Source organism: Pezoporus wallicus, unplaced genomic scaffold (assembly GCF_028554395.1).
Source record: "Pezoporus wallicus isolate ANWC-B61680 ecotype Strahan unplaced genomic scaffold, APGP_CSIRO_Pwel_v1 contig_4012, whole genome shotgun sequence".
Lineage (NCBI taxonomy): Eukaryota > Metazoa > Chordata > Aves > Psittaciformes > Psittacidae > Pezoporus > Pezoporus wallicus.
In genome coordinates, this window is record NW_026637828.1 from 291,771 (window position 1) to 316,861 (window position 25,091).

The window sequence follows — 25,091 nt, forward strand, 5'->3', positions numbered from 1 at the left end:
TCTGCCACAGCTTTAGAGTTACAAATTACAGTATCTCCCACTGAATGCTTGTCCAGCTCACGTTTTTTGATGCATTTATACAAAGGTAAAGGAGACCAAACAGCAGCACCACTGTTTCTCTCTGATCCCAGTGAAAAATCTGTGTATGCATCTGCACAGCACTGCACTAGCTATCACAAAGGAGAAACATGACTGCTACTGCTGAACCCAGGACATTATCCCAATGACAGAATGTGGCTCCCTGGATCAGAAATTAATTTGGCTAGCAATTTATTAACCATAGTAAATGCATCAGCTTTTTAAAAAATAGAAAGGTATTTTGGAATCTGACTTTGCAGGTATTGTCATGGTTTCCAGACACAGAATTTATTAGAGTTTGACAGAACTTAGAAGACTTTTCAGCACAAAGGTCTTTTGCTGGAAACTGAAGAAATACTGAAATACCCTAAGACTGAAAATACTACACCTCTTGAACACCCTCAAAAGCCTACAGTTTTGTTTACATGCTATACCAAACATTTCTGTTTAGATGCTGACTAGAACACACTTTCAAAGTAAAGAATTATTCTATTAATTCTTCATTTCTTTAAAGAACTTTGAAAATTTTATAAGATAGAAAAGAAACAGAGGAATTAGCACAGCAGCTATAGCCATACTGATACCAACTTAGAAAAAACTGAGAGAGTCATCATAATTTTGCAAGGTTCAACTGTGTCAAAACGATTTACTAAGAATTTATCAGTTATGCCACATTAAGGTCTATTTTTAAGTAGTTGGCTGGCTCAGACCTAGAGCTTTCTGAATTATTTCACTGTCCATTAACTTCAATACTGTGGGGACACACAAAAAGACAAAGCATACTCCTATGAGGAGGGGAATCTCTCTGTAGCCCTTCATCAACTTCTTGAGAAACACAGACTTTCTGCTGTGACTATTCACTTTATCAAAGATTTGTTAACCATTTCACCAGTACTTTAGTGACTAAACCAGTAACTTTTTCCATGGAAAAATAATAGCCTCATGACACTTTTACAGTTCTCAGAACGATACTTTTACCCTTGTTGGTCTTTTTTCCTACTGATGGTAAATGAGAAGTTTGTGTTTTGTTCATAGGTCAGCCTCAGAGCTCCTTTGATTTCATCTTCAGTCAGGACTTCCTGAACTGTCATCTGTTGGAGGGAGGGAGGCAGAAATAAGCAATCACACACCATAGCTTCTACCCAGCATTTCACCTCAAGTGAGCACAATCTCTTGGCTGACTTAAAGCCATCATCTTGACTGCACTTTTCTAGACTCAACACAAAAGCATCAAGAGCTGTCTGCCTTTTTTCCTGTGTTTTTCAATAGCTATGCATTTGCATTATTAACAAATATTAGCCTTAATATCAAGGTACCTTTATCTGGTTTAAGTCTAGACCCACTGGTTCTTGTTTATGTCTCCTCCACCCTTCTTTTTATAGACTGTAAAAAACCTGCTTTTCCTTATTTTTTTTTTTTCTTTTTTTTTCTTTGATTAAACAGATGGTGCTCTACAAATCTTTTTACTTCACGGTATCTTCTTCCTCCCACAGCTGCTAATTCATCTACAGCTTTATGCTGAAACTGCTAGAATCCCTTCGGGGAAGATGAGTGCTTTCTCCTACACTTAAGTTTTAACATATTTTGTGTTTACTGAAGTCTGTGGGAACAGTAATTTCTGAAGTCCCATGGTTACACTCATACTTTATACATGAGTGAGGTACCTAAAGAATTACTATCTCTGTTTTTCTTTATTTCACCTAAACATTTAGAGAATAAAAGACATTTTGCTCAACAGTAAGGGGGAAAGAAGAAGGGGAATATATCTAATACCTTTTAATAAACTGTTGGCATTCCCTTGAAACACACTTATTATGCAGATTTAATATTGATCTAACATCTATTTTCAGAAAATTCTAATCTTGTATTCTAACTAGACGTCCTCTTACTTGAAGATAAAGTGATGGATTACTTGGACACACTGTTCTGTATGCCACTCTTCAAAAGGGAAGGAGACATATTTACTAACACTGCTTTCTCCCAAGGGATGAACAGGTACAGCCTTTGTTGATCCTACCAAGTGGTTTGGAATAGAAATCTATTTCTGTTTATTCAACACAAACATTTGGGGTATCTATGCTACAAATGGTTTAACTAAGTCAAAGAATTCTCTAGTTATAGAGGTGTCACGGATTAAGCCCAGCCAGGACAGAAGGACAGGGGTATTCTACCAAAAGTCCCTCCTACTTTAGTAAGCCATATCAGCTACGAAGTGACTGTAGATTAATGCCTTCCTGAAATGATCCTGAAATTTGAAATTGGGGATTTCAGGTGAAACAGACAATTAACTGTGTACTTAAGATAAACAAGGATTCAGATAAACTGGGCCAAGTCACCTCTCATCTGCACTTGTATAAATCTGGAATAATTTCACTGAAGTCACTGGAAGTACTCTGGATTCATGCTAGTATAACTCAGATGACAACCTTAATCAAAGCACAACAAAAGATCCATGGTTTATTACCTTAAGAAAGAAGGGAAGTCCTAGATGATGGAGAAGTGATATTGAATGCTTCACCTCTGCCATGAATTCAAATATACCATAAGGCTGAAAGTCTGTGTCAATATCCAGAGACACACATATATCTTTGCCATCATACTGGATTTCACAGATAGTCTTGGCTTTGTTTTCTAAACAGCAAGAAAAAAAATAGTGCCATTTTGAAAGGCTCATTCTCAAGAAGTTTCAGTTCCACCTGCATAAAATCAATCCAGCTAGCTTTTGGGTTAAGATATTCGTCATTGAAATGTCATCCTTTCAGGATGAAAAGAGCTTTGGCCTGTGATTGAAGGAGTGCAGAGTTCTCTGGTTGACCCTGCACATACAAAGTCTAGAGTTAACAAAGTTGTGTACCCACATACAAGTGTTAAGTGACAAGTCAGTTCCCAACAGTAGTGTGTTTTTGCAGCTAGAGCTGAGTAGCTTATAGAGCCAACTATAGCAGTTGGCAGTTAGTAGTGGCTTTTTGTAGAGAATTTCTGAGCTGTTTTGACCTCTTCTGACTTCTTCAGTTCCAGCTACAGCAGACCAACCCTGCTCAAGCAACACAACTTGAGGATCTTTCCCCCACCTTCCTACCAGCTTTTCATATTTGAAGATGAAAATACAGACTGCTAAGAGATAAAAATGAGAGATGTGAAACCCTAAAACTCTTTACAGAGAAGATAAAATCACAGACATGTATGCAATCATACAGTGACCACTCTGGTGGGTGTCCTGAAAGCCACTTGTTGTCCTGTTGCTTTTTTCAGAATGGGTGAAAGGAGACTGTGACACTAACATTTAGTATTGATTCAATCTCTGCTAACCTCAATAATTCCTACTCTTTGGTGCTCTCACAGTTGTTGCGTTTTTTTCAACATGAATATTCTCCCATGTGGGCATTGAAGGTATTTGACCACAATATGAATCAGCAGTTGAGGGATATGCAGATAGGATTTATGCCAGAGCAAGTTCTGAGGACAGACTGGCTTATTCAGACTGGGTCTGTCTCCCCTCCAGTTCAAACAACAAGAGTAATTTAGAATTATTTTCAAAACCCTTTTTAAACTACACCAGAACTCACACTTCTTGTGTTCTGTAACAAGGGTTTTTTTTGTCTGATACTGGGAATTTATTTTATGCAGCTAAGTTTTTTGGGGATCATTTGTTTCAGCAGGCGTTGTACCTCACGAGATCTTTCCTGGAACTAAAACCCCCCAAACAGATGTAATACAACTAATAACAGATGCAGTTAAAGAATGACAGTTTTACTTACACACAAGAAAAAGCCCTTTTTCAGGCACTACCAGCAGATCTTAGTCAGTTTGTAGATGTTGAAGGAATAGGTGAAACATCCTTAAAGAGCTATTATCTAACAAAGAATTTGCAAGGAATGGTAGGTTCCTACCTGATTTCTGTAAACTAAGAATCAAGTTGATTGCCTTAGGGTAGCCAGATGCCTGTAGTTCCTCACTATTATGTACACTTTGGCATAAGATAGCCACGTGGTGACCAACATAATAGGAGTTTATTATGTACGTGATTGATGTTTCTTCAGCTGCAATGTGCACGTAACTTTCTTGAGTTGTGTTTCCCCCTTGAAAAACTACATCCACCTAAAAAATTACACGTAGATGTAAGTTCTTGAAACATTTAAATACTATTTAATTTTAAAACATAAGAAAAATGGAAGTGAAATAAAGTTCTCTCTAGTCAAAAATCTATCCATTAACAAAAAATCTTAGCCTTTTATTAATCATCTATGACTTTCCAGGATGAACCCATTCAACTGAATGAATTACAAACTACACCAGCCTCACTGGTTTATATCGAATTCTCATTAGGTTCTCTTCCATCCCACAAAAACATGACTCCTTTTATATAAAGGATCCTTGATTGATGCACACTTCCAATATCAACCAGACAGTAGGTACTCCAACACTTCCCTGAAAACAGCACTTGAAAACAGTACTTCTTTAAATATAAAATTCCCATTAAAGAACATAGGAGCAATATTGCAATTCCTGATGCAACATACTAAAACTATTTTCCTATAATTACAGTATCAATGCACACTGTGCTAACACTGATCAGAATGGCATAATCTGGTCCAGAAAGCAGCCAAAAAGAAATTTTCTATTTCAGTAGTTCACGTTTTTAATAGTTCAGCGTTTTTAAATATCAAAAAATATCAGCTTCCATCCTGTACATTACAAAATGGCAGCTCTCATTCAAGCCAGGGGCTATTACATTATAATAAAGGACAATAATTTGTATTAAAAAAAAAAACAAACAAAAGAAACTACCTGTAAAGATGATGGGACTCTGGCTTGCAGCAGCCATGGCCATGTATGATGGAAATTCCCAGTTATGTTGGTACCTGTTCCAAACTCCCGGATTTGTCCCTCAAGAGCTGTTAGGTGAGCACCATAATGTGCTTTCATACTAAAGCTCTTGATTACATTCAGGTTCAGGATAGCCTGTGTGCAACAAAGGTAAATTGTGAAAAGGCAGCTTTGTAAATGTAAAGTTCCTGTCAGTCAGGGTTCTTTCTTTGGTTCAGGCAGTATCATCTCAAAGACGTGTCAAGAAACCTAATCTCATATAATTTTATAACACAACATAGTTACAGATGTCCTTTTGATTTTTAAATCCATCATTTTAACACACATTCTCCAAAATGGCCATACCTTAACCCTGTTCAAGGAGTTAAATGATAAATAAAGAGTAAGTGTTGTGCTGTAGGCTTGGGTATCTCAGATAAAAAAAAAACAGCACACCAGGCAGAGTCTGGGAGGAAACTACTATTTGGAATGTAAACCATGAAATCATCTCAGTACTCACCTCTGTCTAGTCTACACAAGGTATGCTGCAGACAGACTAGGCATATGAGCTAAAATGCATTTCCCTCCTGATGCACTGCATGCTGTAAGCTTAGCTGTGGCTTGGGCATTAGGAACTAACCTCCCATTCCTATGAAAAGTTCTGGTCCAGCCAATTCTTCTCCCAACCCCTCAAGAACAAAGCGAGCATTTGGACTTCCCTCGAGAACAAAGGGAGCTTGTGCACTCCCCTGCACCCTGAACTTTAGGGGGAAAGAGAGAAAGAAAGCAGGAAGTACAAAGTCACATCTACACCCTCTGGTGTTTGCCATCTGACTTCTACAGCTACAGCTTCCATCTTGGCATGATTCCAGGCTGGATTCATGTCTCCCCTGTCACTGTCCAATAACTTACCTGCAACTGAATCCTGTCTCTTATTTGCAAAGTCTTCAGTGCTTCTATGTTATGAGTAAATTTGTAGTTAAGAGACACAACATCCAACTTCTGGACAAAGCTTAGTTCTTCTGTAATCTGTTCAGTCCAAATAAGACCAAAGTTAACTGTGGCATATCTCTGATACTGAGACTTCTCTGATTAATTGTAAAGATTGCACTAATTACACATTAGAGTAAAATTATGAATTCTATCAAAAACCTATAGTGAAGAATTGTCTATTTTTCTTTGTAAGTCACAACTTTGTACTGTAATAGGGAATATGCTGTACCAAGTGAAGATACTTGGCAAGAAGGGTTTGATACAGTTTGCAAATGTGATCATGGATCACTGCTCGTGTCAAATTTGTTGCTAGAAGTGACAGGGACTTGGGGGTCTCCGAGGTCGGTAATCCCAGAGACAGGGCTTCGATTCCTTTGTTTTGTATAGAAATGAGACCATACTGCACACGAGCTGTTGACAGATACTGCTTTCATCCAGTTAAGGTCTTTACAACCAAACCAGCCCCTGCAGAGTATTCCTGTAAAGGCCTTAGCTATATCAAATGGAGAAACAGTATTTAACCAAATCAATTCATTAGTTCATTTTAACCTTTATTTCACATCTTACTCATATGGAGAAAATACTTACTTGCTTGCTGTTCACACAGAAGTGAATAAGTCTTTTATAGAAGTCACTTTTTTTTTCTGATACCACATCTATTAACATCCTCATAGGAATGCCAATGTCAGCAGCTCCTTGAATGTTATGGGTTAGCACTGCATCCAGCTCTTGTCTTTCCTGTAAATATTTCTCAACATAAACAGCAAAGCATGTGTAGAACCCAAAAGCTTGCTGCAATATACAGCTTGAAATAGAAATTTAGCAAATCTATCTGTTCTACATTTAATACTAATCAAAACCAATTGCACTGAACTTTAGGAAGTTAAGGTGGGAAAGAGGAAAACATCAAGTCTAACAGGACTAAAAAAACCACATATTTCAGCTAAGAAGGAAGAAGGTGTAAATGTTTCTCTCTGATGGCAAGGAACTCCCCCCACTAGCTATCAGTTTACACCTCAGAAATATGCAAAAATTATAAGTTATGTCAAGAAGGCAAATGATCACAAGGAAGAAGATACTTCTCTCTGTGTGTACTCTATTCTCCTGCACTGATTACAAGAGAAGTCAAACTTGTAATTGTCAAAAGGAAAGCAAGTTGTGCTTCTGTTTTACTGAAGAAACAAACAGCAGTATCTTAATCAATTGCTGCCTATTATGCTCCATAATTACAGCGATTGCTCTATAAATCACCACCTCTTTTTCTTCTTGCGCATTGCTGTATGCTTTCATGATGAATGAACAGTGTTATCGTGGAGCACCTGTAATATATCTGGAGCAAGATCGGCATATGTCGGTTTGCATGTCTTAACATATTTGGCACATAAGGAACATAAAACAGCAGAACTTTAAAAAGTACACACAGAGAGCATAACAAGGAAATTATTGAGGGAAGTGCCATAGCATGTATACTATTATCTTATACATCTGTTTTACTGCACATTACAGGTGCCAGATTTTCAAAGATTTTATTTTTATTCTCACATTTATTACTAAAGCTTGATTCTTTGTTCCAAATAAAATAGTTTATAGAGTATGTTACTCAGTACTGTGTACATGCAGTCCAACAGCCTGCAGGACACTTACATCAGTGACTTTAAGTATAACGAGTCCTTGTAATTTACTTTCATCGACAGTGATCCAAGTCTGTGAATCTAGGTGCACTTTATCCATCAAAACATAGCCTGAACAATCAATTGTTACTGGTGCTCCAAGATCCTGTACAAGCAAAATAAAATCAAAAATTCACCACTTTTACACTTATCCACAATACACTATACACCTGAAACTTTTTAGTTCTAACAAGTAGCTCTAATAGCACCTAGCTGTAAATCAAGTGTGTGAGGCAGCATATCCATATGATGTTTCAGAAATCTCGACAGCTTTTTATTACATTTTACACATTTTGTCTTTTTTATTTTGAATAGGTCTGACATTTCTGATGAGTGAGCCAGCATAAGCAGATACAGGACAATATGCCAACCTCTTCCTGCCCAAGTGAAAAGTCAATTGATTTTCCATGCTTGGCACTGCTCCAGTGGCCCAAGACATCCACAAATCCAGTGAAACCAGACTGTATGCATAGGTTTATTATGGCAGCTCCTTTTTTGTAAGAGGGGAGGTGAATCTTGTCTTTGTATATTCAGAGTTACCCTGATTTGCACATTGAATCCACAGATCTTTCTGTGTAACAGCTCTCAAACTTTCTGTACAATTCTGTCCTTTACATTCCTGCCCATATAGCACTGACTGGTGAGATCTGTGAGAGGCCAAGTGCCATGATACCAGGATTTCCAACAGCAACACAAATTTTCAGTAGGAAAAGTCTGCAGCTAAATTCAGAACTGTTACCTCAGGAAATCGTGCTATAGAATTTCTCCCCTTCCAGTCACCTACAACAGTCTGGCCTGGGAAAACAAACTACTGGCAAGATTTGAGGGGAAAAAGTGCCATTTTTCACTCCATCATAAGGCAAAAGGAGCTCAGTGTGTCATGCTACACGGCTGAAAGAGGTCACAGCACACTTTCGTTACTTGGGAAGCACTGAAGGGATCAGCAAGGGACCCCTTCAGAGACGGGGACCTCCCAGGTCAGTTGTCCCAGAGACAGGGCTTCAATTCCTTTGTTTTGTATAGAAATGATATATGTATGATATAGAGTGATACCCTTCCACAGAACTCCAGTTTTTGCTGTATTTTTCTACTGGCTGAATCTTTCCAACAAAGACACTACTCTTTTTCTTATCCTGCTAGCTGCTGTTCACTCAGCATCTATAGTAACGTTCCCAACAAACCCAAAGTTAGAACTCATTAATGAAACAGAAGTAGTGATTTGGTGGTGCTCAGTTACGACACTGTCATTGGTAAGGTTCAGCTCAAGGGCAATTATATGGTCAGCATCTGCAAGAATTACCACAGAGAAATGGCTCATCAGGGCAATCCAAAAGAGCTTGTTCAAAATGTCACTGTTTTTCAACTAAACTCCCCAGAATATTTCTCAGCTGAGGTCTTACAGGAAATCTGTTTAATGCTGGCATTTTCACTGTGTCCTCCACAGTGCTCGTCATACATTGTGTATCAGTTTGTTAGCAATTTCAGTTTTCTGTAAAGCTGAGTGAAAATATTCTGTCCTGAAATTCCCCATTTACTTACATATTTTAAACTATTTCAGAGTTTGGTTGTCAAACTGTAATCACTGACAAAGCCAAAGACAACTTCGAATGCTTTTTATTTCTAAAGATTAGAAATTCCCTGCAGATTTCTCAACCATGCTTTTAAAAAAAATACATCAGAGTTAGTACAAGCAAGTCCACTAACTGTAGGCAGATTCACAGAAATTTGCCTTATGCCATAGAAAACTACACTTTTCAGACTTTTTAGACTTGCTCCAAAGGTAATGTGAAGAAAAGAAAACTGAAAGAAGAAAATTTCAGTTTCTTCAAAAACCTGAAGAATGTTTTTCTTGTTTCTCTGCTACCACTGAAATCATGAGAGTTTTTATTTTCTTTTGACACTAGTCTAGGAGCAAAGATCCTGGTTTACATGTATAAATTCAAGAGTAAAGTGAAGAAATTCCTTCCAATACCTGAATTGTTTGGCATTTGTTTTCTATACCCATTTTCCACTGAAGCTTCTTTTCAGGGTCAAAGTCTCCATTCATTTGAAGCTCACAGTCACCTGATTTAATTCCTATTCCCATATGATATTTTAACTGTTTTCGTGCAGTGATAGACAGCTTATTTTCCCTTGGGATTTCCCTCAGTTGAGGGAGGTCATGCCTGAACTGAATTTCCAGTGTAACCTTTGGCTTGCGCTCTGCTCTCACTTCAAGATGGGCAGTCTTGCCTTCTGTTTCAAGGACACAGAAAAGTTCTGCTTGGCACTTGTCTTTCTGAATAGATCCTGTGAGCCATGACTGAGTTGGAATACAGAGATCCTATAAGGATTTAAAAATATACATATCGTTTGGATTAGACATACACTTTAAGACAAGTCAGCATTGAGACTTTTTATTCCTCCCTTTAGCACAGGGAAAAGGACATTTTAGGTTACAAGATCACAGACAAAACCTACAATCTCTGCACTGCCATTTTCCTCCAACACTAAGATGGCAATTTTGCCTGAACAAGGTCTGAGGGAAGATTTTAGGATTGCCCTGAAGAATTTACAGCTTCTGAATCTATATGAAGTTTTACATTTACAAAAATACAAAATGCCTGTTTCTTTAGAATGGCAAAGTTTACTGAACATCCTCTGTTTCATTCAGACCAGACCAATCTGATTTTAAACAACTAACCCACAAAAACTAACAGGCCTAACAGACATTCTTGCATCTGGTGTTACAAGGATTATTTTTTTTTTAATACTAAAACTTCAAGCTTGTCTTGTGCAACATCCCAATGAAATGTTTCCTTCTATTCTTTCACAGTATTTGTAAACAACTGGAAAATTCTACTATTTTTAATATTTGAAGTGGTTTTCATTCCCTTTTCACTATGGTTGACACGCACTTTCCTGTAACTTTGGGGTTTATATTGCTACTTTGTAGTTGAAGAAATTAAAACTGACGAGTTAAAAGCAGAATATAAATGCTTCTGAACATCTGGAAGTAACCCCTAAATTTGCAATACTTATTCTTTCTAATGTCTTCAGTGAGGTTAAATGGGGAAAAAAAAACAAGGAAATTTCACAACTTTGATAAAAAAGACAGACCAGAGAATGTATTTTTTGATGAATAGTTCGAACTAAAACTTCTGTTCAACCTTAGATGGCAGTCTTGGTCTGCAAAGGTAACAAGCAGCAAAGACCGAATTTGCCTCAGTCTACAGAGAACACCTATGAAAAGGACATATTCAACATTTTTTTTGCCTAATGCTGTAAGACAGGTGTGTCTCAAGAGTGGCTTTCAAGCACTCAAACACTGTAGTTTTAGCTAAAATCCTCTATGACCTGCATTTGAGCCCACATCTCTCTTTAATACCCTCCAAGATCTACCTGCAGAAGCTGACATTCTGTTTCCGTTTCCAGTGTCCATTCAGTTTTATTCTGAATAGAGAGATCTCCTCTAGCCTTAAGTTTGCACTTGCCAGCCTGCAGCAACAAAATGCCCTCTGTGGTGGAGTCTGTGGCTGCAGATAACAAGACAGAGTTTTCAGAAGGCAGCCCAAGCTGACTCAGCCAGTGAACTGAATGCCTGAGCACCCCTTGCAGCGTATATTCCTGTTTGCAGGAAGTGTCTATCTGCACATTAACTGTTCTGCCATCACACTGGAGGTTCATTAACAAACCCACATCACAGATGTTCTGATGAAATGAGCCCCCAAAGGCTACAGCATGAGGCAATCCCATTCTCTGCAACAGAAAAGATAATACTATTTAAAGCATGCAAAGTAAAGCAACTGTCTTCTTAATTTGTTTCTAATTAATGATTAAGTATTTCTTCTTTCCAAACCAATAAGCTTTTGGAAAGAAGCATACAAGACTGCTTGTTTTAAAGAGAAATCAGAAATTTCTCAGTGAAACAAAAGAAAACAAAAATAAATGGCATGGGAAAAAAATAATCCTACAACAATCCTTTCACAAGTACTGTAGAAGAAAAAGTTCATAACCATAAAGAAAGCTTTCAAAATTTCAAACTGAAAGGACATGCTTTTCATTATATTCTAGGACAATAATTTATTTTAATTAAAAAGCTATTATTAAGCAACTATTTTATGGTAACAGCAGTAACCATTTTATATTTCCAAATTTTCATCTTCAAATACACTCCCTCTGGAAGTGCTCTGGCTCACTGCTCTACCAAAACAACCTAAATGACCAAACCTGTCCTCTCCATAAATAACTGTGTCAGGAGATAGTTCTCTGTAACTCATTATGATATGAAACACACAGACTAGAATGTCATGCAGAAAACAATCCAGGCTTACCTCTAGACTGACACACTTGTTTCTAAAAGTAAGCACCCATTCTGTATCTGTTTCATTGCTTGCTAGGCTCACTTCTCCATCAGCTTTCAAACTGCAAGGCCCAAGGACAACATCAAACATGCCCTTATACTTGTCACTTCTCATAGCTGACACCTTCACTTGGTTTTCTCCAGCAAGTCCCAGAGACTGGAGCAAAGGCAAAGAATGCTGGAAGTCAATACTTAAATGAGGCTGGATGTTAGTGGCGGCATGGAGTTGCAGGCAGGCAAACATGTTGTGAAAAGAAACATGTCCAAAGAAGATGACAGTAAAGTTGCTGGTAAACACTGACCCATTCAGTGAAACTCTTGCTGGAGTCTGGAAAATTACAGGAAAAACTGTTGTCAAGTTTGTTTTCCTGTCAGGCCATATACTGTTTTTAAATGCTCATATTACTAAAAGAGAACTATTTGCCTACTACCCTGACACCATTTTGGTTTAATACCACGTATTTATAAATGTCTAAACAAATGGAGAGATGCCCTAAAATCTTTTGAGTTTCATAATAAAATTAACAGAGAAGAAACCCTAACTCTGCAACTCCATTAAAACAATTACTAATACCAGAAAAACCAACTGCTATTGCTTTTACTATTATCACTTTTTTTTTACTACGAGTAAATAGGGCTCTAGCACTGTGGGAATATGTTCTATTCCCCTCACACCTCAGCAGGACTGACACGTGTCATGCATACTGTACCCATGTTACATTAGGGAAAAACTGAAATGCATTTGTCTTTTTTGTCATTAGAACATACATAGGAATCATAGTCCCTGTGACCTTTTTAGAGACAAATGCAACCTTTTGTACTGTCACTCACAGAAGATCTTTTAACATTCTTAAGAATATGTCAGAATATAAGGTGTATCTTTCTTGAACAGTTCAAGAGCCATAGGACTTTCACAAACAACCGGTCAGATAGAAAGAGCAGAAAATAGAGTAAGTAGAAGGAAACCGACATTCTCAGCTTGTGCTTTCTATGCTCCCTTGTCCAGTTTATATCAGGTTGGCTGCCCAATAACACGACGATCATTTACACTGAGTTCAGTTCTACCTGGCAGAAGAAAGAGTCTGGAGACTTCAGCTAGAAGCGTTAATGTGATTCTTGCCTTTTGCCTGGTGCATACCTCTTATCTCCTGATACTAGTTTTCTCCTAGGTGCGAACTCTTGCAATGAGCTCTGAAGCAGCACAACTCAATTCTTTGCTGTAGGACACAGGAATATCCCCTTTAAAATTGCACTTGTTGAGCCCATAAATACCCCTTTTCTCCACTTTGTACTCCTCACAGCTGTGCACTAAAGACGTAAATCTGTAGCACTTGAAGCCAAGCTTGCTGACAATTCTGATTCGGAATAAACAATCCACTGCATGAAACTGAGTGTAGACTACCTCACTGATCCAGAAGTATTCTGATCTGTTTGCGAATATTAAGGAAGTGAAAATATCTGACAGTGCGTGCAAAACTTTCAGCTAGCTCAAGTCCACTTCTACATTTCTGACACCTTCCAGTACTTAGATTCCATTAGTGGTAGTTAAGACAGTATGTTGTTGACAGCAGAGTTTATAAATGAAGCCAGTACCTCAAAATGATGAAGTGTAATTGCTCCATTGCAAAGGCCAGAAAGTTGCTCATTAGCAGATTCTCCACTGCAAGCAACCTGTTGGCATTATCAACAAAGCACATTCAGAACATGAAGAAAAGCACAGGGAACTAAAATAGAAATTAGCAAGCTAATAGACTTCTTTCAAGATAAAAAGCATGAAGATACTAAAACAGCTTTAAGATTAACTTTTAGAAATCAGTTTTGAAAAGATAAATGGTTTAGTGGGTCTGAGGCTAATCTGAGGCTAATCTGTCTCTAATCTTGCATTATCATGCCAAAATATTATCAGCATACATAAGGGCAAAAAAATATCTTCAAACAGTAGGAAACAGTTACTTGCTAAACAGGACTATTTTTGAAACTCTGGCTTTTGATTTTGACAAAGATAGTTGCATTTCTTAAGTTTTGGAACAGAAAATACCCCCATCACAAGCAGACATTCTGTGTTTCATATGCCATCAGCTGTGTCCTCTGTCGCAGAAAGGGAAGTCCTTGTGGATAATTGCTGGCTGCATGAAAACTGTTGCCATTAGTATTCACTCTGCTCTCCATACCCACCTACAAACAGCCACATCATTCACCTGCAAACCCTGTTTTAGCAATATTGCCAAGCTGAGACTGCATGTTACTGTGTCTGGGCAACACCCACCCAGCTTCATGACGTGAATATTTTGTCACCCACCAAATCTTGAAAACCTGCTCTTCATTGCTAAGAAACAACTTTTAGGCTTTCTGCACTGGCCTTGTTTGACAAAAATCTCTCTCCCTCTGACCTGCAAGCTTGCTCTCAAGCAGTAAATGTGAAGAACTGAGAAGGCACAGCAGAAAACTCCATCAAATACACTATATAGCAGGATTTCTGCTAACCTCTAGTACACGTGGAACAATGTAAATCAGTCCTTCCACATCATGGTGAAGTAAAAGAGAAATTTCCATAGCACTGCCTGTGGCTGTCTTCTCTATTTCAACTTTGAGCTGTTTCGTCTCCACTGTGGCTGTTATCCCTGCAGCAGTCTTTCTGGTGGAATTCTGTGCACAAGAGAAGCAAAACAATAGAAAGAAACAAACAACATCCCAACAATAACTGGCAAAGGCAGAGTATGTTTCACCATGATTACACATCACAGCCTGTGTCAGGGCAGCAGTATTAATAAAATAAAAGTGCAAAGTCAAAGTGGCTTCACTTCAGATAGAGATTTTCCTGTTACGCTAGACTGTGCTGTGCACCAATAATTTCTTCTGGCTCCAAAACATATTGAGAGCATTTAGTACCCTGGAGGATTTGAGTCCTAAGGCATAAATGATTAAACAGTGAAATTACTAGTAAGCAGGGCAAAGTGAACTGTTCAGAGCTCTTCCTCCGCACACCTGCGTTTCCCTGTACCAGAGTAGCTGAACCCATCACAAATGTTAGTACGTTAGTGACTTCAGCCTTCCAGCATGTGGTAGAACAAGTCAAATGTTTGAACCCTTCTTTTATGGAAGGGTATTTTGAGATACAAAATAGCTATATGCTATTCACAGATCTATAGCAGAAATGCTGACAGAAGAGTGGCCAAGCAACACTGTACCAGGAAACATGATCTGTGATGCTTCTTTGAGTAGAGATTTCCAAATGGAAAGCCAGGCTATACAGTCTTCTGCTCTTAAGCAGACGTTCAAAGGATGCCATCAGAACTAGATAATCCAGTACTAGACACAATGCAGTACCTAAAATCGCTGACATCGTTACATATATTAGGTCTGCCAGTCCACTTCCCATTTATAGGGGGAAAAGAAAATTGGAAAAGACTCCTGATCCTGTGCAGCAAAGCACTTCACTTAAATGAGAACTGAATGTAGAATCTCATTTAGTCTAGATTCAGCTCTAAGACTTCAGATGACAGGTACACAGTACGACAAGAAGCAAGGAAACATCTTTCTTTGGAACAGCTCAAAAAAGCAGATGCTTTTGGAGTAAAGTGCAAAGGAATAAGTTACATTATTAGAAATGGTTCTGCCAGGAATTAAATAATCACAGACAGAACTCACCTCATAATAGCCAGCAGCTTCCACAATAAAAGGGATCCCATGTTCCTTTATCTTTGAGATGTTGTGCTTCAAACTCACAGATATCTCAGATTTAGGATGCTCTGTGGACAGTCTGTGACTTCCAAACATAGTGGTAATCCTTTCACTGCCACTCTGCAGGACTACCGTAATGGTTTGATTTCTTGTGTCATGATCACACATGGCAGTAACAATGACATCCAAGGGCAATCCTATTGACAGGGAAGGAAGCAAAATCAAAACAATACTTCTGGGTTGTCCCTGTAAAATACAGAGCAGATGCGTTAATAAAAGATTAATCAAAGCCATCTGTTGTTTTTCATAAGACAGACTTTTTTTAAACTGCAATCATCCAGTTAGCTGCACTTACTGCTATTTATAGTAAGAGAGTACATTACCTACCATATGAAAATCATATTAAAAAGTGACTGTTAAATTAAAATGTGGCATGGACTTCAGAAGTCAAGGATTTTTCTTTTCTCAATAATGGATATCTACCAATGGGTACTGTGCCCAATTCCAGTATTCAGCTGTGAGAAAGTTTCAAAACAGATTTCTTCAGTCCAAAAGGACAAAGGCAATTTACCCATTCAAAATTCTTGATAACTTCATGTTATGAAAACCCTCAGTTTTGCTTAGGAAACAACACCGCATATTTTAGTCCTCAATGTTTCAATTCTGGCTCAAATTAAAACAGCCATAAAATATTCTCAGAGGAACCGATAAGCATGCAGGAATAAAGATGTAGAAGAGAGAAATAATTTGCTCTGAAATAGTTCAGAGTTTGTAAATAGCTTTGTACCATTTTGTTGCATTTTCTCAACAATATTAAAAAGAATATTGCTAAAACTGGATTACATTTTTCTCTTATGTGAGCAAATGCAACCTATTTCCACTGGTCTCCACACAGATGAATTCATCTTGTTACACCACACCATCAAGTCAGTTATCTTCTTACCTGCATTTTTAAAAAAGCTGATATTATGTGTGAAAGTCCCACTGAGGCTGCTGTGCCCATGACTCATGATATTGGAAAAATCTACAAAAAGGGCTTTCTCATCCACCTGGAAGCTAGCTAGCACCCTTTTCATCTCTTTGCTCAGCTCCAGGCGTCCTTTCAGTTTTGCCTCCACAGGGATTGCCTGACTGCCGTTCTGAAACATAGCAAAAGTGATACTGTGTACGGTGGTATTCCCAAACACATTTCTGTTCCTGAGATGGAGCCCATACAGTGTTTTGTTGACCATCACATTGATGTTACCTGTAACAGGCAGAAATGGTTACTGTGGGGAGAGCTCTTCAGGGCAGAAATAACCAGATTTTTATAAGCAACTCATAAAATAGCCATTAATTTAATAGCAGGAGGAAATAAAAGAAATTCCATTTATTATAATAGATCATTTAGCCTACTCTAGAGAGCAAATCAGTTTATTGTTGAGAATTTCTCTACTACTATAAGCATCTGTGCTTTAAACAAATTACGTAATATTAATTCTGGCAGCTGTTTCTTTTTCTTCACCAAGCTGCTTGTGCCTTTAGGCGATGGACTGCACCGCACTGCCTTCTGAAGGACAATTTACAGTGCAACTATGACCTAATACTTGCATAACTCCAGGTTAAACAATCCCTCTAGAGCTCTGCAGTGACCTACTCCACCTATGGAGCCATTCAGAAGACGAAGGGCCTGAAGCTTCCTCTACCCCCCACCCTCAACTTTAGAAGAGCTGGACAGGAAAGATGCCACCCACCACTTCCTTCAATCAGTGAAAAATAAAAATTATGAATCTATGATGTTAGTTCACTGAAAAGTAGTATCAACACATGGACTAAGAGTTCATTTTTCATGCTAATTATTCTCTTCTGTATTACATATATAGAATGGTTTGGGTTGGAAGGGACCTTAAAGCTCATCCAGTTCCAACTGCTACCACAGGCAGGGACATATTCCACTAGACCAGGTTGCTCCAAGCCCTGTCCAGCCTGACCTTGAACACTGCCAGGGATGGGGCAGCCACAGCTTCTTTGGGCAACCTGTGCCAGTGCCTCAGCACCCTAACAGGGAAGAACTTCTGCCTTATATCCAATAAAAATCTCCCTTCTGTCGGTTTAAAGCCATTCCCCCTTGTCTTGTCCCTACAGGTCCCTATCCAAAGCCCTTCTCCAGCTTTCTTAACCCCATTAGGCACTAGCAGCTGCTCTAAGGTCTTCCTGGAGCCTTCTCTTCTCCAGGCTGAACAAGCCCAGTTCTCTCAGCCTGTCTCCAGAGCAGAGGTGCTCCAGCCCTTGCAGCACCTCTGTAGCCTACTCTGGACTCACCCCAACAGGTCCACCTTCTTCTTACGTTGGGGGCCCCAGAGCTGAATGCAGTATGCAGTTCAGTAAGGAAATATATTGAAGTCAAGAAGCTTCCTCAGACAGCTGCAGACTTAATAGCAAAAGATAAAGTAAAAAAGTACCATCACGAATGTTGGTTTTGCAATTCAGTAATCCATTCAGAGAAAGATGATGAGGTACAGCCTTTAATCCAGCAAATGTGTGTTGGACTTTTCCATATAGGGACAAAACAAGACCAACTTTCTGCTCCCTGGCTCCCATGAAATCCATGTGAAGCTTATTTTCATTAAGCTTCATCTCAGAAGATATCAAAAGTCTAAAAAGAGATAAAAATATTAAAATATTATTATTATGATTAATTCATTATTGTGAAGACAACCCCTATCTCACTCAAAGCAGGATCAATGAAAGCAGGGTCAGGAGTGTGTGTGGCCAAGTTTTGAGTATCTCCAAGTATGGAGACTCCACAGACTTTCTGGGCACTTGTTCTGGTGTTGGGAATCAGTGAATCACATGCCTTGCAACGAATATATGTTATTCATCAGGTGTTTATAAAACTACTCAGTAAAGCCCCACTTGTTGGCAGACTGATTTTTCTTCAAATTTCTTGGATGCTTTTCTCATCCCTAATAAAAGAAAAAAATAAGAGTTGGACAGAGTTAAGAGTTGGAAATGAACTCTTCTCTGTCACAATATCAAAACTCTCTTCACTGCTGATTTAAAAGCAGGACTGAGAATTCAGCTCAAACAATAATTTTAAAAGCCACCACCCCCTTGAGTATGGTAAATGAACCAACAATTATTTCTTTGTATCTTGGCCATGAGTTGAACAATGCTGGAGAAACACAGTACAGGTTTTTAGGGAAACTTGATGGAGCAACAAGAAACTCAGCTTTCAGTGTTTCAAGAATAAGACTGAGACACAATTTTTACATTACCTTCAACAAACTACACTGAAATGTCTGACTTTCTAGGCTCAAGTATACCACACAAATACCTACAAGTGAGGGAATCATACTTTCATACTGTTAGACATCCCTCCTAGAAACTTGAACACTCTTGAAAGACTGATGACAAGTAAAACCTCAGTGAGAATCCACTTGACAGGAAGAACTGAACTACAAAATTCAGGGAAGTAAGATTCATTTCATCAGTCAGTGACTGAAGTTTGTATAGACGGCATGTTTATAGCAATTCCCCAGAAATAGTCGAACTTTTATTCTTCTCTCTTTTCTCCCTGTAAAATAAATCTAAGTAAATCATTCCAGAAATTTTTACTTTCTGAAGTAAGCTGTAATAAATTGCTCTGTTACAGCTTACTCTGGTATTTAAATAAATTAATTTACTATTGGAAGCTCAGAACTGCAAGTAAGCTGCAGAAATACATGAAATATCTTTCTTGGATCTTTTATTTTTCATTTTGCTAATCTAATTTTAATATTTTATTAAATCTAACTGCAACAGGATGAGGGGTGATGGTTTTAAACTAAAAGAGGGAAGATTTAGGCTGGATGAGAGGAAAAAAATCTTTGCAATGAGGATGGTAACACACTGGCACAGGTTGCACAGAGAGTGGTGGATGTGCCATTCCTGGAGACATTCAAGGCCAGGCTGGATGTGGTTGAACTAGATGACCTTTGAAGTTCCCTTTCAACCCAAACTATTCTATGATTCTAATGAGCTTCTACAGAATTGTTATAACTTCTTATTTCTTTGTCTCCTCATTCTCTTTATCCCATCCAACTCCTAAACTGCTAAACACTGAGACCTCCACAAAAACATCAGCTCCTTCATTGCACACTTTCATATTCATGAAATTTGAAAAATAGCTGAAAGACAGCTGAAACTTGGGAGGGCCAAATTTCTATTTCCCACCCCTGCCATCTCAGAGCTTTCCACAATACTTAGTGAAACTTTGTACTAAACACTGGCATAGCTTGTAAATATTAGTTCCTTACTTCTGAGAGGACAAACCTCTGGGGGTGGGGTGAAGGGAGAAATAACTGTTGATCTAAAATGAGTATTACAGTACCAACTGTTCAAGTTATCTCCATACAAAGTCCTAGGAAAGCAACTAGAAAACATGAACACAACTTATTATACCAACTTATGAAACAAAGAGCAAAAGTATTTCAGTAACACGAGTAACACATGAAATAGCATTTCCCCAGTGGCTTCTGTTGAAGCTATATGAAAGTAGCTACTTCCAAATACATATTACAAAAAACACTAGCTCCTCTATTGAATAAGATTCTGATATCTCTACCTTGAAGGAAATACTTTGCCTATGAGCTGGAATTGTATTGATTCTGGATTTGTTAGGATTGCCTGATGAAGGAAAGCCCTCAGTTCAACAGCTCTGCTTTTTCGCCTGTTTTCCGTGGTCATATCAACCTCCAGCATCAGCATGCCCCTTCCATTGTAATGAAGGTAAAAAGAGCTATTGAAACTGCTCTCACCATAACTCTTTAGGGATGCCTGGGCCTACACAGAGAAAAAGAACAGGACATTAAGTTTGAGGAATAAGACTGCAGACAAGTTGGGCTTGGGAAAAAGCAGGGAGTAGCAGAGGGGAAAAGGTGCTTTTATTTCTCGTCTTTGTTTCTCACATTTAACATCATTATTATTTGGAAATAAATTAAATTAATTTTTCCAAGTTGAGTCTGCTTTGTCTGTGAAGGTAACAGGTAAGTGATGTCCCTGTCTTTACTTCAGCGCACCACACAGTACAAAGTTAATCCTAGAGAAAGAACCTTCTGAATTGATAACAGAAGCTACAGATGGCAGCTGATTTTGCACATCAGCCTGACACCATGCTAGAACTTTCAACAAGAAATTACAAACTACGCTGAGTTTTAAGTACATTTTAACTTGACTTTCAGAGTTTTCTGAATTTCAGCCAGAACGCAAGCCACCTACTCCAGCTGGATGTAGCCATCTAGCCAGAAAAATCTCTAACTGTAAAAGGTTAACTGTTTCCCTAACAATTTACACCTCTCCACTACGCTCACTGAACTCTGTATGAGTTGACCAGCTCTGTAGTATACAGATACATTTGTGCTCCCACGCTTGAAAGTAGTTGCAGAGCAATTTAAAGCACAAACTTAAAACAGTTGAACATTCCTAATGCATGCTACTCAAGATTCAACATGGGTCTGAGTGTATGAGCTGCAAAAGCCACAACTTCAAGCAACAAAACTGTAATAATCAGGGAACTGACCTGTGAAGACATGTTCTTGTTGATGATGGCTTTTACACTCACACTGTAGTCAAAGTGTTCCAGTTTAGTCTGCCTGGAAAACAGCTCCCCACTTAGGCCCATTGCTCGTGGAAACTCTAGCTATTTGACAAAGCAAAATGCAAACATAATCACTGCGTTCCCATCAACTGCCTCTTGTGATTTGATTTTTGAACTTTTAGTATTAAGTGAAGGATGCGCATTAGCAAATGTGTGAACAGAACGTCACCAATTTTACTCAAGGACACTGAAAAACAAACTACAGTAAAAAAGTATGAAAATGAAAGTTCAGTGTCTTTCTTACAAGACAGATTGGTACAAATTATGATTTGTTCTGCTGAAATACTTTGTGAGGGCCAGGACTTTATTGAACTAGGAAAGTTAAAAGCATAAAACAATTACTATTCTAAAGACAATGCAGTAAACCAACCACCAATAAAATGCCATAAATGAAAAGCACGAATACCTGGAACGAATGTGTCACATCCATGTATAAAAGATGCCTAAGAGCTGCCTCACTGGATTTGTCCTCGTATCTCCCCAGAAAGCTGAGAACATCTTCCTTATTGACCTTCAAGGCAGTCTCAAGCTCATGCTTCACCTATGTGTTAAGAATAAGCAAATTACATTGACTAGTAACCTTATATATCATGAAAGATGAGAGAAGTCATCCCTACATATTATGAAAAATTAGTGTTGCAAGCTATTATATTGTGGGTTGTCAGAACAAAAAATGAGCAAAGCAGGGAAAAAAACCCTGTGTTTGGTAAGGAAGATGAATAGATACACCTATATAAGGATGAAAATCCTGAATCCATTCCTTTCCCATACTTGATAATATTAATGCATAATAGTATTTAATACATTAAATATTCTTATAATATATTACCACACAGTGTATAATTATATATTATCATACAAAACATTGTATTAGGGAGGCATCAACCGCATCACTGCTCTTTGGACCTTTTGGGTGCAGCATTTATGTGGAGACAGTGTTCTCATGGGAGAATGGATAACTGGTACATAAACTCTGAATAATCCTGAAAGATATAGCAAGGCCATGAGAGGCCCGAGGAAGCTTAAGCAAGCAAGATAAGAAGCAGCTGGAATTCACTGAGTTAATGAGAACTGTGGACTGTTGGCAAGCTTTCGAGGTCAAGTTCTCACACCTGTGCTTAACCAATTACATATTAGTCACTATGGGACTTCAAGACATGTATCCAATCATAATATGCCAAATCACTGTAGGTGCATGTAAGAAATAGTATATAAGGAGTTAAGGCTTTGTAATAAATTTGGCAATTGCTTGATCACATTGATTGTCTCTGCGCTGTCCATGACTCCTGCGTCAACACATTTACATGGTGAGAAGCTAAAGAGAAGCAAGATAGGTCTGAAAAGACAATACACTGTAAATTAATAAGTAATGAATGTCCCCTACTAACTGAATTTAATGGGAAATTTACTTACATTTTGATGATTTCGAGTTAATATGCATATTTCAACTTCTTTGGGCAACAACTTGTAGTTATATGGATGAACTAAGCTAGCACAAATCTAAAAAAAAGTTTGAGAGGAAATGCAAGGAATATAAGATATACACAGTAAATCACTCATTTGCTGACTTTTTTTATATGCCAGATTAAAGGAAATTGTTGTATAACTCACATAGGGGTTTTCAGGTTGGTAACCAAGTGTAAGAGTTTGAACTGTTTCCTCCAGCCCATTTATCAGAATATTTGTTTCCATTAAATAGTGCTTTTGCTTTTTGTCAACACTAAATGTCTCCTGCAGAAGGAAGCTCTGCAAAATGGGCACTGTGAAAGGGTGCCTGGAACAGAACGAGGATTAAGCAGTATAAAAGATCTTGATAGACAACTACAGAAAGAAACCATATAGAGTTCAACCTGAACTGCTAAATTTCAGCTGCAGATACCATCAGGGTGTTATATACAGAAGAGAAACACACAGGACTAGAACGTCTAAGAAATTACTAGAGCATAACTGTAACTTCATACAAGCCACATGCACTTACCAGAATTTCTGATAAAGAGTTTCCATCCTGGATTCAGGAAAGGCTTGGAAGGGCATGGAAGAGGGTGATGCTCTAAAATTCTGATATGTATTACCAGTATATACACTTTATATACCTGCATTGCCAAGACTTATTTCAGACAGGGATAGTGCCCAAAAGCTCATGGCAGCTTTGAAAAATCTCACCATCAACCACATTTTATACTCTCTGTGGAAACAGTACCTGCATGCTAAGAATCCTATGCAACAGATGTTCAGCCACTAAATAGTTCTTGGAGTAGTTTCATGTAATGTTTAATGGACTTTATTAAAAAATTCTGCACATATAACTTAGTTGGGTTTCTTGGAAAAAATTTATTAACTTTTATAAGCAGGCCTTTATACATGTTAGGGTATCTGGTACAGATCTTCATTCTTTATTTAGGTAATTTTTCCACTACTGAAAAGGCATCTCACATTATTTTTTAGCTATCTCCAAGATGTACAGTGGCTCCTGAGGGAATCCATGCACTCTTGTTGACCCTACTATGACTTAAGAAAGCTGAAATGTCCTCAGAGAGGATCCAGATGTCCCAAGTCTGATCATATGTTTTCACCAAGGCCTTCAAACTGTATTTTGATAATGGGTAATGAAGAGAGAAATTTCAGAACCAGTCAATATCTAGAAGCAGTGCATTCATTCTCATCAGGAAATGGAAATGTTCCAAATTCTAAATAAGAGCATTTGTTGTGGTTTAAGATCATTTGTTGTGTCTTTAGAATTACTGTCTTATTCCTAAGAACTAGGAAAAAAGGCATCTGGATGGCACAAAGGATCAGATCTGAATTTTGGAATTTCTCACCATTTCAAAGTTTGAATACACTGTAAGTCCTGTTGCTTTCATGAAAGGAGGCTAGATGCCTAATAGAGTTGCCAACATACACGTTGCCACAGCATACATGGCCTGTTGCCTTTGACAACTTTACTCACTATCTTTTCAGTAAAGAGGGCAAAAAATAATCATAGAATCATAGAATCGTTAGGGTTGGAAAGGACCTCAAGATCATCTAGTTCCAACCCCCCTGCCGTGGTCAGGGACACCTTACGCTAAATCGTATCACCCAAGGCCTCGTCCAACCTGGTCTTGAACACTGACAGGGATGGAGCATTCACCAGCTCCCTGGGCAACCCATTCCAGTGCCTCACCACCCTCACAGGAAAGAATTTCCTTCTTATATCCAATCTAAACTTCCCCTGTTTAAGTTTTAACCCGTTACCCCTTGTCCTGTCACTACAGTCTCTAATGAAGAGTCCCTCTCCAGCTATGAGGTCTCCACGCAGCCTTCTCTTCTCCAGGCTGAACAGCCCCAATTTCCACAGCCTGTCTTCATACGTGAGGTGCTCCAGTCCCCTGATCATCCTCGTGGCCCTTCTCTGGACTTCCAGCAGTTCCATGTCCTTTTTATGTTGAGGACACCAGAACTGCACACAATACTCCAGGTGAGGTCTCACAAGAGCAGAGTAGAGGGGCAGGATCACCTCCTTCAACCTGCTGGCCACGCTTCTTTTGATGCAGCCCAGGATACGGCTGGCTTTCTGGGCTGCAAGCGCACACTGAAGCCGGCTCATGTTCATTTTCTCATCAACCAACACCCCCAAGTCCTTCTCCACAGGGCTGCTCTGAATCTCTTCTCTGCCCAACCTGTAGCTGTGCCTGGGATTGCTCCGACCCAGGTGTAGGACCTTGCACTTGGCATGGTTAAACCTCATGAGGGGGGCATCAGCCCACCTCACAAGTGTGTCAAGGTCCCTCTGGATGGCATTCCTTCCCTCCAGCGTATCAACTGAACCACACAGCTTGGTGCCATTGGCAAACTTGCTGAGGGCGCACTCAATCCCACTGTCCATGTCACCAACAAAGATGTTAAACAAGACCGGTCCCAACAC

At 38.7% G+C, this 25,091-nt stretch overlaps 1 protein-coding gene across 1 annotated transcript in view; it reads right to left on the bottom strand.

Moving 5' to 3' along the window:
• LOC130598454 (uncharacterized) overlaps nt 1–25,091 on the bottom strand; it is a 93,948-nt gene that overhangs the window by 22,805 nt on the left and 46,052 nt on the right. Inside the window, exons 31-50 of the mRNA XM_057407872.1 lie at nt 22,799–22,961; nt 22,601–22,687; nt 21,594–21,728; nt 21,110–21,229; nt 20,156–20,373; nt 18,012–18,205; nt 16,514–16,816; nt 15,538–15,767; nt 14,374–14,535; nt 13,483–13,560; nt 11,861–12,217; nt 10,929–11,285; nt 9,520–9,870; nt 7,522–7,653; nt 6,466–6,615; nt 5,797–5,913; nt 4,867–5,040; nt 3,969–4,176; nt 2,543–2,709; nt 1,057–1,169 (exon numbers count right to left, since the gene is read on the bottom strand). Coding sequence (XP_057263855.1) covers nt 1,057–1,169; nt 2,543–2,709; nt 3,969–4,176; nt 4,867–5,040; nt 5,797–5,913; nt 6,466–6,615; nt 7,522–7,653; nt 9,520–9,870; nt 10,929–11,285; nt 11,861–12,217; nt 13,483–13,560; nt 14,374–14,535; nt 15,538–15,767; nt 16,514–16,816; nt 18,012–18,205; nt 20,156–20,373; nt 21,110–21,229; nt 21,594–21,728; nt 22,601–22,687; nt 22,799–22,961 — 3,816 coding nt within the window. The remainder of the gene's footprint in view (nt 1–1,056; nt 1,170–2,542; nt 2,710–3,968; nt 4,177–4,866; nt 5,041–5,796; nt 5,914–6,465; nt 6,616–7,521; nt 7,654–9,519; nt 9,871–10,928; nt 11,286–11,860; nt 12,218–13,482; nt 13,561–14,373; nt 14,536–15,537; nt 15,768–16,513; nt 16,817–18,011; nt 18,206–20,155; nt 20,374–21,109; nt 21,230–21,593; nt 21,729–22,600; nt 22,688–22,798; nt 22,962–25,091) is intronic.